General features: G+C 43.4%; 1 protein-coding gene across 8 annotated transcripts in view; it reads left to right on the top strand.

Annotated features, from left to right (window-relative positions):
- Window positions 1-17,707, top strand: part of ARID1B (AT-rich interaction domain 1B) — a 412,304-nt gene that overhangs the window by 353,613 nt on the left and 40,984 nt on the right. For 5 of the 8 annotated variants that reach the window (XM_027082651.1, XM_027082627.1, XM_027082624.1 and 2 more), the window contains 2 exons: window positions 946-1,074; window positions 16,178-16,323. In XM_027082651.1, coding sequence (XP_026938452.1) covers window positions 946-1,074; window positions 16,178-16,323 — 275 coding nt within the window. The remainder of the gene's footprint in view (window positions 1-945; window positions 1,075-16,177; window positions 16,324-17,707) is intronic. The other 3 variants (XM_027082631.1, XM_027082644.1, XM_027082640.1) reach the window with 1 other exon arrangement.

Raw genomic sequence — 17,707 nt, 5'->3', positions numbered from 1 at the left:
TGTGTGTGTGTGTGTGTGTGTGTGTGTGTGTGTGTGTGTGTGTGTGTTTAAATGTATCCCTTTGTTGCTTTTCCTCTGAAGTTGCTATTCGGGAATGTTAGGGACCCTTCCAGTCTCACTGTTTGCTCCACATAATAAAATGAAAGTCAGTCATATTCTCTCTCCCCCTCTCTCCCTCTCCCTCCGCCCCACCCCCCACCCTCTCCTCCGCGTTACAATTACTTAGGATCTTCTGAACCCCAGCGCTATACCTCTGAACTGAACCTATGCAGGCTGTAGAGAGAATGTTTTAATAAACCTGTCCGTGAGGACTGGTTTGGCTGGTCCAGTTGAAGTTCTAATTTAGGTTTAAATGAATTGTCCATTGTCACAACTCAAAAAGCACAAGTTATTTCCTTTTTAAGGAGTAAGTACTTGATTGCATTTGACATGAAGCCTTGGGTAGTGATCTGGGAAGAAGATAACTGTAGAGATTAAGGCATAATTGTTTGATTAAAAAGCCTTGCTGTGCTCCCTTTCTGAATCAGTTTATATAGAATTTTATATAAGTTACTGTATAAGTATACATCCATGCATTTTCATTTATTTCTAATCGGTAGACCATTCCAAAGCCTCACCTTCACATTCCACCCATCAGAGCTCTCCAGGAGTTTGAATGGAGACTGTTTATTTTTTGGCTTTTACCAAAGTCAAAGCTATGCTTCAGAACTGTAAAACTGAGATTGGATCTGAGAATCTTACTCCTCTCTCTCCTTTGCCCCGTCCCCCACCCTCTTTTGAAGGATTGTTCTCCAGCTCCACTGCCAGGTAGCTGCATGGTACAGAGTATCTTATGCCACATTCTGTAACCTCCACACCTATGTGTGGAAATGACATAATGGACAGGGGGATTCCTACTTGTCTACGGAAAAAATCCAAAGAAGTTGTTCTTCTGTTCTACTTTAGGCCACCATACATTAGGTCGCCTGCTTATCCCAGCCAGTCTGGGGCTGGCGGACGCCCCATGTTTTCTTCCCAGCACCCCAACTATGGCAACTCTCAGGCTCCCATGATGAACCAGCCTGACCAGTACGGGTAGGTAGCAACATGCCCTGACTTGCTGCGGGTCCTGGGCATTTTTTTAAACTGTTAATGAACATGCCATCTGGCTGCGAAAGGAACACCCAAAGTAAGAGAGTGAAAGACCTAATAGGAAATCCATCTCAGAGGGGGCTGTCTTTTGTTTATTTTTGTTTGTTTTGGGTTTTTTGTTTGTTTTGTTCTGTTCCGTTTTTCATTCTCACCAGCAGTACTGTGGTAGTTTGGTGGAGACCTGCATGCCGTCCCCCAGATCCTGTCTTTGCATGGCTTCGGCATGGCTTCTTTCCTTCGTGCCTGAGAGGGAAACAAAAACTTTTATCTACGTAAAAGTAATGAAGTCACCTACTCCGGCGTCATGTCCCCCACTGTTGTCGTTGTGTCGTCTAGGACTTGTGTAGCACTGTTATCATGACTGTGTTATTGTCATTCCTGCCACTACAGGGACCTGCTTCCACACTCGCCCTGAATTCAGAGTGCGGTGGCCCCATGGAGCCCCACTGCAGGAGGCAGGGCTTAGGTTCTTAATAGGACTTGCGAGGGGCCTTGTGCCATCATCACTGAGCAGACATCTGCGCCAACGATTTCTATTATTTCCTTCTCCCAAGGAGGTTTAGAATATTAAAGTCACCAGGAGAATACAACCAAATAATGCAACACAGAATTTTTTTTTCTAAACAGTGTTGCCATATTATTATCAATTTCGACACAGGAATTACATACAGCAACAAAAAGCATCTCTCTTCTTTCCTACTACAAAACTATAATATCAGGCTGTCACTGTCTTTAGGTTAGTAAATACTCTTAAAGTATATTATTATTTTTACCGATATCATTTAGCATATAGTAATAATAAGATTATCTCATGTAGATTGAAGAGTGTTAAGGGGTTAGTTTCAGCAGAAAGATACAACAATTTTGTAAAATAAAACCGGAAACTACCAACTAGCTTTGTTTAAAGACTAAACTTACAGAACTGTGTTTTCACTACTTGTTATGAATGCATGACACGGAGGGCTTTTTTATAGCTTTATATTCAATATACATTTATTTAGGCAACAAGAGCAAATGATAATTTTGCAATTGAGAGTTCTAAGTCCTGTAAACATGGCCCTAAATGTGGACCAACAAATAAAGAATTCTGTAAACATAATCCTAAAAGTGAACTAAGCATACAATGAGGTAAACAGACTTATTTTGGAGAAATCGTCTTTCCTCTCTTTTCCTTTCTTGTGCTACTCTCAAGGTCACTTCCTGAGTTAGTAGGAAGATAACGGTGGGGGGAGAAGAGCATTTATCATCAGCTGCTAATCCATGGGATCTGTCCTCTACCAACTCAGGAGTCCTATTTAGACCCACAAAGCTAGTTTGGCTGTGCCTTGCCAAGCCACATTAAGCAGCTGTGTAAAATGAATTTAAATGGCATGCATCAGAGTAAAATGTCTTTCACTGGGGCAGAAAATCAATGTTAGCTAACCAGCACGGGAAGATCAAATCTGCATTTCAGCCAGCAGCATCCAGAGAGCTTCCTTAGAATACAACACCTCTTCCTTAATTAAAACTAAGAAGAAGGAAGATGTTGGAGGGATTCTTTGTAAATCATATGAAGCACAGTTGGCAAAGGCTCATCTTTGCAGCCCCATCTGTGTTAGCTCTGAATTTTGCCGTTTGCGTTTACACTATCCTTTCTAAAAAAGAAAGAAAAGGTTTTATTTCTATTTTAAATCTTCCTTCCTTTGCACTTTGCAATATACGTAACCTGTTGTGCCCCCTTTTTTTTTTTTTAAGTAGAAGCTTGAATGGGAGAAAACATGTAAAGTACATGTTGCAGTGCTATGGGTTAGGAAACTTGATTTTCAACATGTTTTTCCTTTATACTTAGCAGCTCACTGCAGCAGACTTGTGTTTTTGCTTTTGTTCTTGTTTTCTTTCCCCACTGATAGCTCTGTCAGGGTAAAGTTAGGCTGGCAACTTGAAAAGCCAGTCCACTAAATGGCAGACTGTCAGGAAGAAGTGGCCCAAGCCTTTCAGAAACACAATATTCAGAGTTGGTTATAATGACTTCTTTCTCAAGTCAGAATCCCAACGGGCCTAGAGCCTAAGAAAGAATCTAAAAAAGACAAATTAGTGATGAAGGGAGTGAGTGAGTGAGTGAGTGTGTGTGTGTGTGTGCGCGCGCCATTAGAGACAGAAAGCTAACTGCAGAAATGAAGGATTATGGCAATTATGCTTCAGGCTTTTTCAGCTAGTTGGATGTAAAATAATATAGAGGAAAAAACACACAGATTAAACTTGTTAGAAGCTGTTTTACTGATTCCTTTTTTAAGAGTGACATTGTGAGAGCAGAGCTGCTGCAGTGCATAAGTTAAGGAACATGTGGATGAATTGTTTTTTCTTTGTCACCTTTTGAGTAAAGGACTCCCTCATTTTGATTTTCAGACAATCTACAATAGAACGTGATGAATCGTACTGTTCCGGTACTAGATTAGCTGAGTAATACTATACGATAATTTGAAGTTAGCAATTTATATGTAATATCTGTCCAGGACCTCCCCCCATACACATTTGATATACTTTTTTACTCAGAAGATACCTTTCTGTGTTCAGTTTTAAAGCATTTCTAGATCATGTTCTAGTCTTTTGAAGTAACGAGAAACAGAGAGTGGGAAATACTAGTTGTCTTACTAAAAGCCTAGTCGGGGCTGGCGGATGACGTTCATCGTCAGTCCAGTTCTGGAGCGTCATGTCGGAGGGACGCTGAGACACTGTCAAAGTACAGACGAGCCAAGGTTGGCCAGAAGTTTAGGAAAGACTTCGGCCTACTGCTTCTAAAGAAGCATTTCCATGAATCCCAGGCTATAACGTAATCCTTCATATGTTTTGAATGATTGACCTCTATGCTTAACACACACACACGTCATTTAGAGTGTTTTGCATTCATTCTTTCATTCTAGGCGGCACCCACCTGGTACCGTCCGACAGTTGACATCTCTGCCCAGTGTAGCTGATCTGTGGCTTTGGATATTTCAGCGTTATCCAGATTTTTTTTTTTTCTTGGAAATGAGCTCCCAGGGTGATGCATGACTTCAGTGAACTTACAGAAGGCCTGGCAAGCCCTAGACCTTTAAGCCATGGTAGATTTTGATTCCTTGAAGTCAGCCATCCCCAGCACCTCCTATATCTCAACTTTAATCAAGTCTTCGGTGACTTGAGATGGTTTGTGTCAAAGTCCTGGCACAGATCTTTAGGATAATATTTTCACCAGGATAGGTTCCAAGAGGATATAGACTTTCAGTTGTACAATAATAGAATTTTAGAGCTGGAAAGATTTTAGATGGCATCCAGTCTGTACCCCTCAATTCTATGATGAAGGAAACCAAGATCTACAAAGTTACCTGCCATGGGTTACTTAGTTAGTTACAGGCGGGGCAAAGTCGACCCCAGGGCCCTGTCTCCTAGGCCTGTGGCTCTTCCTTCCACTTAGTGCTGTCTCTGTAGATTTTCTTTTTTAAAAAAATCTCTTAATTTTACTTCTCCCTTATGTCTAAAGGCAAATCTATTGATAACTAGTAGAAAGCAAACATTAATCAGTGTCTCATTGGAGATCCTATTTCTTGCATCGAAGTCTGAATTGTTTTTCTTTGCTCAGCCTTTGTTGTATCTGAAAGGAAGGGAGCGCTTTGCTGCTTCCACTCAGACTGCCTGCACACCGTGAGTCATTTGTTTCTGGAAGCACACACCTTATGAAGTGAAGTGACAGTTTACTTGATGACACACAGTTGGGTTTGAATTTCTGTCCTTTTCACCCTTCGATTGCCCACCAATGGCGCTTTAACATCTTGCATTCTTGAGACTGGAGTGTAGCTGTTAAAATAAGGATTCTGAGTCGTGCAAGAGGAGAAACAGAAGTCGGCATTTTTACCCAGATACATGCATACACCTACGTGATGCTGATACAAGCAATATGTGTCATCCTCTTCTGTCCCTTTAAAGACGCCCCACTGAACCAACTTAATATCAGACAGAGGAAGACTCTCAGACTTCTTAGGTTTTTAAAAAAAAAAAAAAAGAAAGAGCAAAAACGAGTCAATTTGAAAAGTCTCATTTCTCCTGCCGAGGAGGGAATTTTTATACTGAATGTCACAACCCTGAGTCTGGAGACGTACATCTTAATTCTTAAGTCATACCAAAAGCTAGGATAACTGAAATTAGCTTTTAAATATTTTTGTTTTCCTAGTAAAGTAGGAGATTAAGGATTTTAATTAATATTATTTTCCAATCTTAGCCACTCTTTAACAGGGTGAATAAGTTTCATGAAGTCTTAACCATAAGGTAGCTTGATCAGTAGCGTCTAACAATTGATGTTGACGTGGCTGAATGTTTTGTGAGAGTCTGAGCAGTGGTTCCTCTGCTTGGGAACAGCTAGCTGCACGTACAGACCCTGGTGGATTGGGCCTGCGTAGACGCTTATACCTGTGTCTTATATGCACCATCGTCCCCCGCCCCCCGCCCCAGCTTCCAGCAACTCTTCTTTAGTGTGTGTGGGGGGGGGGTGTTTATAATTCATTTCGCCTGTTGCTATTTGCCAGCAAGGCACTTTTTTTTTTTTTTTCCTCTGAAGCCAGTATGACTCAGTCTGCTGATGGGCTAGGAGGCACTGATGTGGAAACAAAATAATGGAGATAGTGCATTAACACATCAAAGAGAAGGGGCGCATGTGTGTGCAACCTCAGTTATAGTGGGTCCATGGGCTTAAAGAGCTGTGAGTGATCTGTGTTAACTAAGAATTTAGCCCTTTGGATTTTGGACAATTAGGTATTAAAATAGTAGCTATGATTTGAGAAGTCATGTTATTGAAAGACAAAGCGAAAAGATTTCAAAGGCTTAAATAGAGTTTTAATTTTTACAATTAAATGTTAGCCTTCGTTTTAACATCTAAACACTATGCTTTAATTTTTAGCTCCTTTTTTGCCTTCAAAATTTAGAATTGGAATGCATATTGCTGTGTTGGTATTTTAAGATTATGATTTCAATCACATCTTTCAGAGTTCCAGAATTATTATGGCAGCCATAAAGTACATTTATTAGTCTTCCAATCAAAAAGTAGTAAAACACTAATTTTTAAAATACCAAGAGAGATTTTTTTTTTTAAAGTTTAATGAGATCCAAGGAATCGAAGTATGAAACGTACAGCAAACCTTTAATGGACTCGAGTCTGTGAAGTTCCTTAAACCACTGGTTGTTATCTAGAGAGATTTTTAAATATACACACACACCCTCACCCCAGCCGCACGCCAGGTGAGGCTCGTGAGCCTGTAATTTTTATAAACCTGCTGGGTGATCCTGGTGCAGAAGACCAGCACAGATCCGGGGATTGCATTAGGGGTTCCTGCCGCTGAGGCGCACTAGTGAAAAACACAGAGGGAAGAGGCAGGAAAGCCCAAGCTCGGAGAGCCCGTGCTTTGTACCTGATAGACGCTGACTGAAGAAAATACTGGACTAGAGCTGGGGACACTGGATAGAATTAGAAGGAACTGATGTTTAAACAGAACTGACACCGTGACTCAGGCTTTGGCGATCTTTTGTCTCACTTTCTACCTCTGAGCATCCTCTCAGATATCAGTATCTTCCTGATACTCTGAGATATTCCAAGTTCCCCTCCATTCCTAGAACTGCCTTCTTAATTCAGAATGTCTTCTATCCACGTCCCAGTCTGCACCTCTCACAGCTGGGTGCTGTCCTTACGTCTAAGGGAGCTCTCAATGATGTGTGTATCGGGTTGGGGCTCTGATTAACCGGGCCAGTCCTCCATCAGTGGAGTGTGTGCCCAGGTTTACTCATCCAGGCCACTTGTCTTCCTTTCTAACCTCATGGGCCCACTAACATCTCTTCCCCCACATACCACATGTTCACACCGGACAAACTGGGAATATCACATCTAGAATCAGCATTACAGTCCACCCGTCACTGGAAAAAAATCAGCAACACAGCCCAGCCAATCCCAGCTGTTCGGAGTTGTTAAAGGTAGGAGTGCTGAGATCACATTTGTCTCAGGTAATACCATTGGCCTCAGCCCCAGCCTGAAAGGTTGAAACCAGGAAGTGTCAAGTTGTTCTCAGTCTGAAATCTCATAACCTCATCAGGGTTTGGGGCCGAAGGCAACAAGAAGAGTTTGTAAGCGATGAAGAGGCTGTGATCCGGGTCTTGGTCTATCCCAGTCTGGGGTTGGGGAGGTGTCATGGGTGACCGAGTGAAGATCATAGGTGGGGGGCTGCATTGTCCGACTGCCCAGAGGGCCTCTTAGCTGGTAGCGTTAAGCCTGTGGCAGCAACTCCCTGAGGCTCTTCTAATCTTGACCTTCATTCTTATTTTGAACTCCATTTCCATCACGTGGATTAAAAAACAAAGCCAAACCACAAGGTTTCGTCCCTTGCTTTAAAAGTTAACTCTTACTGGATTGCCTTTGATTGTTAAATACCTACCGGTACAAACTTGCCGGGTCCTGCCCCTCCAGCTTCTCGGGCCAGAGCACCTGGCATGGACGTAAAGAACTATAGTTCTCTCAGCTATCAGGCCTTTCTTGCAACATTTTTTACCCTAATTTTGAACGGTGTTTTGCTGAAATAAATTAAGTAACTTTGTGGCCCAAGGCCACCTTTAGCTCAGAAAATCTGTAAGAATTTTAGGAGGATTTTTTTCGTAAGTTGGAAATAACCATATTGATATATTTCCTGGCACTGCGGCCCTGGACAAGTGCATTCCTTGTTAGAGGGTCTGACAGAATGTTGCTGTGGTAAAGTGTATGAGATGCGGATCTCAGGACCCAAATTCCATTTTATTTTTTTAGCCGACAGCCTGGTCCATTAAGGTACAAGAAGTCTGAATGCATGTGAGACCTGTGCCCTCTCGGTTGTCCCCTCCTAAAGCAGCACTGGGGTCAGCTCGTTGCTACCTGCTACCTGGCTCCTCGGTAGCTGCCACGCCCATTTGCTGCCTGAGTCCCAGGTGTCCAGACCTCCAAGGAGACCCACCCCCGTGTCAATTCGCTCTCCCTTAACGGCTTGTACCCAGGAAGGGAGTGTCCTGGTGCAAAGGTGGGAACTTCTAGGAATAGCCTTCTTTGTAAATCATTCGAGGTCTTAATGGCATTATGATCTCAAGATAAACTTTCTTAAAGATCTTTAATGTAATGCAGTTAGAAAGGGGCACTTTTTTCTTTCTAAGGGGGACATCAGAGGCAACTAGTTTCTCTTTCACAAGGTTCAACAGATCTCATTTTTACCAGACAAGGGAACTGTGCCAGTTGCGTCTTGTTAGAGGCCAGTCGGAAGCCACGGGTGCCAGCACCCACCCACCAAAGTGCCGGGCTCACCTCTTGCAGGGAAAAGACAGGTTTGGGGCCCGGTGTTGGCCCTGTGGCTTTCCTAACGCCCTGCCCTTGAAGGAAGTGCTGATGTCAAAACCTCTGAATGTAGCATCTTCAAAAGGGAGTTTTTTAGTTCATTTTCGTAGGATTGCCATAAACAGTTCATAAGAACAGAACAATGGGTTTAACAAACCAAAATCAACTTGGAGCTGAAGAGAACATCCTTAGTTAGCAATTACCAAAATTCAAGGAGCCAGATAGTTTTTGCACTTTCTTCACACTCCGACAAGGCAGTGTCTCGCTTCAGAAGCCTAGAGCTCTATTTGTTCTCCTGGCTGCTTTGAGAGAGAAGGTGAAGATCAGTCAGCTGCTTTAGGAACAACTAAAACGGGTTACCTGCACTGAAGCGAAAAGGAAGTACTGAATCTTGAAATTGCACGACAGGTGCCATTTTAGAGTGAGTGCCAGGAGCAGAGCTGGGAGCAGGTTGGAGCCCTTTGAGGAGTCTGCAGGAAATAGTTAACAGAAAGGGAAACAAGGTTTCTGATGTTACAGGGTTTCAGGAAATTCAGCGTGGAATATGCAGGATTCCTCCATGCTTGGTGGAAACAGCTTCACTGAGATGCAGGGGTGAAAATACAGCTCTCTGGAGAAAGGTGGAGACAACCAGAGTGCTTTAGGCGCAGAGAGGCCCAGTGGGCAGCGCCACGTTATATAGGCCCATGGCAGAGACACACGTGGGAGAAGCTATGCTCTGAAGAGTCATCTGCAAATATACACTCACTAAAGACGGTTCTGGAGGATTTGCTAAGAAAGTCATTACTCCCCTCTATTGAAAGGGTCTTTTTCATAGAGACGTTGAATGTTATTACATTCCTCTTTGTCCATGCTTAAAGGAAGAAAAAAAAAAAACTTAAACGTATCAATTACCAAAGGGTTTGGGGAGTTATTAATTTATAGCTGGGAAGTGACTGATAATTGTTGCTCTAGCTAATTTGTTGCTGTCATCATACCCACTTCAGCTCTCCTTAAGGGAACAGGCTGCCTTGAAAAGAGGTGATGTTCACACAGGGAAGATCTTAGAAAACAGACCAAGAAGTATTATAAAGGGCGTTCCTGCCTAGGGAGGAAGGCTGACGGAAAGGATTCGCCCTCCGCTTCCCAGACCTGGGTCTCTAGCCGCCTCCGCGACGTGGCCTCCTGGCCGCTCAGACCCCACGTGTCCAGAGCGCAGCTCACGTCTCTTGCAGGTCTTTCCGCACAGCAGCGGCCCCTTACCTGCCCCTTGTGCAACCGGGCAGCCAGGGGACGTCGGGCCACCTTTTCTTACCCCACAATGTCTGACTCATCACCGAGTGCTGCCGGTCTACCTCTGAGGGAGCGCTCAGCTCCCCGTCACTCCCACCCCGGTTCCGCGCGCCACCTTCTCTCATCTGGACTCGCGTGACAGCCACACACCTGTTGCCCTGCGTTCGTCCTTCCTGCCTTTGCTGTGTCCTCCCCGCCGCCCCCCAGCCAGAGGACCATGCCTTTGAAATACACATCCTTTTCTGCCATTTCTCCTGCTTAAACCCCTAGTCTCTGCCAGCTCCTCTTAGGGGATAGGCGAAACCCCAGGGAACCGTAAGCCTCATGTGGCCTGGCCCCCGCCCTCTCCCTCTCATCTCTTAATCTCTCCTCTCTTCTTCTCTCCTCGTCACCTGATTGAGTCCCTTTCCATCCCTCAGATCTCACCTGAGGAGGGGGTTCAGAGGGGCCAGCATCCCTTCCTCAGGGAACGTTCTCTGATCTCATTATAAGCACCCCCAGTGTGTGCACCTCTCCTTTATCCGCACGGCGTGGTTGCAGTTGGACACTCCCTGCTCTGGTTACTTGACTCGTGTTTGCTTTTGTCTGGGCCTGCCGGTGGGCTCCTTCCTCCCCTTCCCCTCCCACACCCATCATGAACACATGTCTGTAACTGTCAGCTACACAGAAGGTATTTCTGACTAATTTTGTTATTATAGCACGCCTTCCCGAGTGAAAGGGGTGCAACAGTTTTTTAAAAAGTAGTGTGGGCTGTGCATCTTTCTAGGAATCCACAGATTTGTAAGTCATTGGCACTTGGATTTGTTCTTTGTCTTTGGTTTAATGATATAAGTGCCACTTTACCTTCACAGGGTTGATTTCTAGCCAAAGCAACTGGCTTGTTGAGATTATAACGTTATTTCCCCACTAGAACTGCAGTTGCATTTGCTGTCACAGGTGTACTGATGGATTAGCCACACCGAAAATGGGCTGCAGTTCGGACAGCTTTCACTTCTGTTTTGATTGTGTTGTTTTGGGGGCAAAGCTAGTGATTTTCATTCTTCAGATATTAGATTTTAAATAATCTTGACTGAATGTCCCTGTTGGTACTGCTTTGGAAGAGCTGCTGTGTAACTTAGGTTGAAAGTCTGTTTCACCAGTGATCTGGACACGTACGTGCAAATTATTTGTTTATAAAACCGATTATTTGTGTTTATTAAAATAGAGCATCCTATGTAATGTTATGTATACGATTGGAGCTCTCCGAGGTTGAACTGCTGGAATCGGGCTTTTCAAAGTTTCAAGTTCCTGGTTCTGATAACTACTGGGCTGAAGTGGGAAAGTACCCCAAGTTTTAGTGTTAGTCTCATTTATTTTGTCAGTGAGCAGTCTTTTCTGGTTTCATAACTTAAACTACATCCATAGTGACAGTCCGTATAGAGAAAGATACATATGTTTGGCAGTCATGCCGTTGTCCAATAAAGCATGCACTGCTTTATCTTCCTTTTGAGCATAATTCAATAATGATATTTTCAGTGCTAGGATTCTTCAGAGTGGAGCTTCTCTCCGTGTGTCTTTGCCACTAGACTTTATATAAAGTGGCTTCACTCACTTGGTGTCTATTTCCAGAGCGTTTCTTCTGTCTGTCCCTACCCTCCTCCAAAGAGCTGTATCAGAAATCCATTCATTTTCAAAATAAACACTTCACACTTTCCAGTCTATCCCTATCGAGAAAAAGTAGTGGTGATTGCTAAAACAATATGACCTAAATATTCTTTTAAAGCACGAAAATCATATACAGACTTTATTTTACTTTAAATTTTATCGTAGTTGACTTAAAAACACGATATTTAGACATGTGTGGTTACTCTGTATTGGATTTCATACTGACATTTTTACCTGCTAAATTCAAACTGTGGTGGGAAGCTGTATTCTCCTTTCTGTTTTCACGGTGAACCATTGGAAATGGTCACTTTAAAATTGGTATTTGCTTCTGGGTTTTTTCCCCCAAAGCCAGCCCTTTATTGGCAGATTAATGTGTAATGTTTGAGAAATCTCCAAAGTGGATAAAAGGACGAGCTATGAGAAACCACTTGTTTGTGTGTAGACCGAGGAGTGCTAGAGGGAAGTGCGCCTGCCAGCTCCTCTTCTGAATCATTCTCGTTCGAATAACCTGCTTTTTGTCATGGAATGACAGATCTTAAACACTTAAGTCTAGTCCCAACTGAAGACCAATTCAAGTGCCTCTGGTTACCCTGCAAGTCCGCACGTTTACATAGCAACCGCCTACGTCACACCTCGGCACTCCTGAGCTGGGGGAGTCCTGCCGGGCTGTGCCCCGGGCCCCTGGCCCCCGGCCAGCACAGGGCCGCGTGGTAGTAAGCGCCTTGTGATTTGTGGCACCGCCCAACACGGTCGGTTCCACAGGGCACAGTGCAGTAGCTGCCTCAGCAGCATAACAGCAACAAAACGTTATTTTCCAATGTTTATCACGCCTACCCCCAGACATTATTGGGCATTCATTGCCACAGCCATTGCGGGTTAGGAATCCATGCCATCAGGAGAGCGGTCATTCGTAACCAAAACCATCTGAGCCCATAGACCCGCTAGAAACAACATCCCAGCAGTTCACAGACCCAAAGATCAAGGTAGGGCACTTTGCTCTTCCAGGTACAACTTACGTTGTACGTCTTGGTAGGGTTTTACATTGAAAATCTTTCCCTCATGTCAGTTTGTATTTTTGCCTGGTTTTGTTTTGTCGCTCTTGTTTCCTTTTGAAAACAGGAAACTGGTGACTTGTTTCTTTGCTCTCCTAATTCCATTTGGAGCATTCCAAATGTTGCTGTGGTCAGAAAGAGAGCTGGTAGTCGGTGAGCACTGCTTCTGGAAAGGGACCAGCATCCTCTGAGGCGGCTGTGGTCCTGGTAATGGTAGAGTCGCCCCAACCAAATCAGCTTTGTGTTGTGAGCCCTGGAAGTGCTCTTCTGTCAGCAACACCACAGTGAGCTGGAGCGCTTGGCCTAGTCAGAGAGGCAACCATCTGATGTGTCCTTCCAAAAAAACAAATTGTCTCGATTTCCAAAATTCAACAGAGGGCATTGAAAGCTCTTTTTTAGTATCAAGCCCATTTTGCCTGTTCAAAATTACCAATAGTCTTGGCAGTCATTTCCAAAGCAGTAATGAATAGGATTTCTTCTGTGATGATGACAGACTGGCTCTCTCCCCCATTTAGACAGGTGGCCAAGTGCTATGCTCGTGGCCGCACGTGCCCTGCTCTCCTGGGAAGGCCCGTTTCCCTCTCAGCTCCTTCCTTGCTTGGATACTACCCAAGAGGCCCGTAGTACCCAGGATAAACTCCCTCCTCAAGGCCGGTGTCCAGGGGGCTGGTCTGTCCACTTCCACTACCTCTCACTGTGTGAGCCCTCCAGGAAGCCCAGAGGAAAGCACCGCTGTGATTTGTCACTTTCTACACCAAAAGAGGAGTATGGTAGACAAAAGGAAGGAGCACAACAGGCTGCTTTGTCTCATCGAGAGTTAGCGTTGTTACAGGGCCCTTAGAGAGGAAGTATATAGCATACTGGGCCGAAAGCAGGCTTGGGGACTTCTCTTTCTGCCACTTACTGTGTGTCTTCAGGCAAGTTATTTAGTCTCTCTGATCCTTATTTTCTTTCTCTGTCTGTGAACATAGTGCCACCTCCCTTCCTCCAGGAACTTAAAAAATTAAATGTGTAAAGTACCTAGAAATCATGCCACGCATATTTGTAAGTACTTGATAAGTTATTGATGTTATTATCATTATCAGTTCCTCCGTGTTCAGATGTAAAAACTGAGGCTAAGAGAGTGATTTTCCCCCTGGATCCCAGTGCCAGTGGAAGGTGTCACTAGTGACAGAGTCAAGAGCCCTGGCTTTCCAACCAGACTCTTGAAACTATAGGCATAGTTTAATTGAGGACCGTTGTAACCAGCATCTGACATCCACCACATGGACCTTTAAATCTTTAACTTTTTGTTATTTTAAGTGTATTTTTTAAAACCTCTGTTATGTGCACTTTCATCATCTTACGGTGATTGAAGATGAACCGTGCAGACTTGGGGGAGAAATAATAGATTAGAGTTGGGCCTTTGAGGTTACTTAATGGAACCATCTGCCTGATGGATTTTATACTCTGATTCTCTTTTTCCACCTTAGTTATAAACACGTGTGCTTAAGGAACTGTTAGTTTCATACACACGTTAGTTTCACCACGTGTGAAACTGAATTTGGTGGAAGTTTGAAAAGGGGGCCATCTTTCAAAATGCCTATTCACAATGATAATGTTCTCTATCAATTCATTCATTTAACAAAGACTTTTTAGTAGCTGTGATGTGCTCATTTGTACTTCTCAGGAGGCATATACACCTATAAGAGCCAAAACATGAACATAAATTATTGTAATATACAAAGGAAAATGCAGAAGCTATAAAGCTATAAAAAGCTGTATAGGCACAGAGTCTGGAGGAGGCAGAGCTTCCAGGTCGGAGAATAAGGGCGGCCTTCATGGAGGAGGCTGCCCCTAAAACTGGATCTTGAAGGACAGGTCAAAGCAGTCACTGACTTGGAAGTAGTCTCCACAAAACACAGCCTGTTCCTGAGTTAAGGATGCTCTTCATGTGATTCATCAGCTAAAGAAATTAAGAGGACAGTCCCAACAGGTGCTACTTGTTCTCCTTTGAAGCAGTGACACGAATGCTAAATCGTCTTTTTGAATGAAACTCCTCAGAAGAGAACCTAAGATAGTGAAGTCAATGCCAACAGTCTACATTGCTGATGTTTAAGACCCTAACCGTATAGGGGTATGTTCATAGCTGCTGGGCAGCGTATTATAAGTATTTGATGACCTAGGGGTTAATCGGAAGCCATTGGGTGATCTTGGGCTCACCCTAATGAACCGCCGTCTAGTCCCACCAGCGTTAGTTATTCGAAGGGGGGGTAGGTGAGCTGCGGTTCAGGGCAGAAGTAAGACTCCCCCCCTCCCAGAGCTTCACTCACAACAGTAGCCTCTCAGACTTCTGGAACATTCTTTCCAAACCATCATAAGTGTTCGTTTGTACAGAACTTCTCTGAATGGTTGATAAAATATTTAAAAGAAAGAAAAGACCACTCAGATCTTCGGTACTTTGAATTTTCAGATAGACCATGTTGGAACTTCTTCTACCAAGCAGAAAGTTAAATCCACTGAAAATAGCTACACAAAAAGAATAGTATTTTTTTAATGACTTACGTTAATTTCTTAAAGAATCTCTTAAAATTTTTTTTTTTTACTATTATGCATTAAGAGCCACCAAATGACAGTTTAATGGAGGCGGAGGGGTTGTAAGTGCAGTTAGTTTGGAGCAGATCAACTGTCTGGGGATTTTTACCTCTCCTATCAGCTCTACTCCTAAGAGTAAACGTTAGTCGTTAGTCGCCAAAAGTTTGATGAGTTTTTAAATCTATACTATTTACATAAGAAAAGCTTGACGACAACAGTGGAGTCTTTTCAGGATTTTGCCGCATTGCCATCATCTTTCTTTTTGCATTGTAATCTTCCTGGGACAGTTAAACCTCTTCTCCCCACCTTTCCCTGTCTCATTCCAGCCGTTAGAGACATGACATTATGTGACAGTTGTCTCCTTCAGATCAAAGAATACCCTTTTCCTCTTTGCAAGAGTGAAGAGAAGTTTGTCTTTCCCAGAGCAGAGCGTAGGCACAAAACTAACAAAACTAAGTCACCAGAAAAATGAGTCTGCACAGCAGTGGGGGAGGGCTGCCTGGGAGCCTACTGGGACACGTACAGCCAGTCTAAAAGCTCCCCTTCCCTTCTGTCACAGGAGACGTCGTGCAAAAGAAGTGGAAGTCTGATGTTTACTGTGTAATTTTAATATAGGGAAATTGATGTGTTTTTAACAGTACCTAATCGCAGAATGTTGAAGGGAGCTTTGGAAATGCTTTCTCCAGGATTCATTATATCATCAGAAAAGTTAGGTCAAAGAAAAAAGTTTTTAAACAACATTTTCACACTGCCCATTCGTTTTTTGTTTCTCGACTTTTGGTTTTCGATGCGAGGATATTAAGTAGTGTTAACAAAGAGTCAGATCTTTTTAAATATTAGAAATTTATTTTGCTTGCTTTTGTAATTCCTGTTCTTACTTCAAGTTCCCCCTTTCCTGCTTATAGTCCTCTATATAAATTATAACCTGGAACACCAGACATGATTATCTGTGGAACTTACATTGTTTGGAATTTTTACATAGTATATTAAATAATTACTTAGCAGTAGAGTTCAGCCTCTTGGTCCAGGAAATAAATTACTTTAAGGGAGCAACCCCTTGCATAAATGACTGCCATTATGAGAAATGACTGCCGGGGTAAACTGCTGCTACTGTGCGTGGTCAGGATACGTATGCGTGTGCTTTCTCTTCATATAGGCAAGGCGGCTTTCCCGGCGTGAATCAGAGCGGACTCATGGCTTCCAGCTCTCCCTACAGCCAGCCCATGAGCAACAGCTCTGGGCTGATGAACACCCAGGCGCCCCCCTACAGCATGACGCCCAATATGGTGAACAGCTCAACAGGTAACCTTGGCGGCTCTGTGCTTCTGAGGGCTGTCCTCCCCCTTCCCTCTTCTCCTCTTAGGCTGGTACCACTGAGCGTGTAAAAGCAACTCGAGCAGTCGGATCATTTGGTGAAAAGGGGGAAAATACTACTTCTCTGCTGCTTGGATACTTGCTCCATCTGTTAAGACTTGAGAATTACATTACATTTTATGTAAATTGTTTTTATTCATTCTGTGTTTGTGTAATATGTGGACATATTTCAAGTGTCATTGGAGATTGCTTGCAAAGTATATACACTAAGCTCTTTTTGTCTTTGGGCATTATTAGGAGTATTGGAAGATTCCGTGACAAAGTCTATCTCCATTTGATAGTGGTAGAGATAAACATTTAAAATTCGTATTTCAGAGGAAATGATTGAAGGGCAGGACAAGGGGGTGTTTGAAATAGTTTTTTTTTTTCATTTAGGAAAACTCACCTTTAAATTTACACATGAAAGTAGTTGTTTACTGTCGTTCTTGAGAAATTATACATTTTTAAATGAATTGTTTTAAATTTTTCATGATGTTTAACTTTTTCAGCACACTTCATGATCTCAACAATTGCATTTTTACCAAATCCCATCTGATTAGTGGAGTAAGAGTATGCTGTCAGTTTGTGGAAATAACAAAAATGTCTAAGACTGGGCAAGTGCTCCACGTTCTTAGGCCCCCAAGGTCCCGAACCACCCTTTACAAGCGCCCTATCTAGTGATGCCGAGCGCTGCTCTTCAAATGAGAAAACGATGCCGCGTCTCACCTGACCTGTTAACTTTTTCTGGCACCGACGTTTTGGGTAGGATTCCCTCCTTTAGTTACTACAGAGCTTTGCATAGCCAGCTGTGCGTCCAGCAGTGCTTTATGATGTGTTAGAAAAACACTGTGGAGTCAGAGGCTGGGCTCCCTCTTACTACGTTTTTTCATTTCCTCTGCCTTTCGCCGCCTTTCTGACCTCTCCATCTTTGAAAGACGCCCCAGGAGCTGTTGTTTCTTTGTCAGGAACGACAGTCAGCTAGAGGCTGGGCTTGCATCCCATCTGAGCTTCTAGGGTTGTTGGTTTCTAGGGTCTAATTTAATAGTGCCATTCCCTGATTACTTCTCTTTAAAAGTTTATGGAAGAGGAAAAAATAGATACTACCGGTGAAAATGAAGCTTTTTAAATAAATAAATCCAACAGCCCTTCCTGATGTTAAACAGGCGTCCATCCCAGCAGGTGGATGTTTTCGTTTTTGTTGTTTTAAATTTATTTATTTTGTTTATTTTTGGCTGCATTGGGTCTTTGTTGCTGTGGGCGGGCTTCTCCAGCTGCGACGAGCAGGGGCCACTCCCAGCTGCGGTGCGCGGGCTTCTCACTGCAGCGTCCCCCC

This window comes from Aethalodelphis obliquidens, unplaced genomic scaffold (genome assembly GCF_003676395.1).
Source record: "Aethalodelphis obliquidens isolate GAN/ISIS:26980383/991018 unplaced genomic scaffold, ASM367639v1 scaffold3, whole genome shotgun sequence".
Taxonomy (NCBI): Eukaryota; Metazoa; Chordata; class Mammalia; order Artiodactyla; family Delphinidae; genus Aethalodelphis; species Aethalodelphis obliquidens.
Note: the sequence above shows the minus strand (reverse complement) of the source record. Positions and strands in the feature narration are given on the sequence as shown.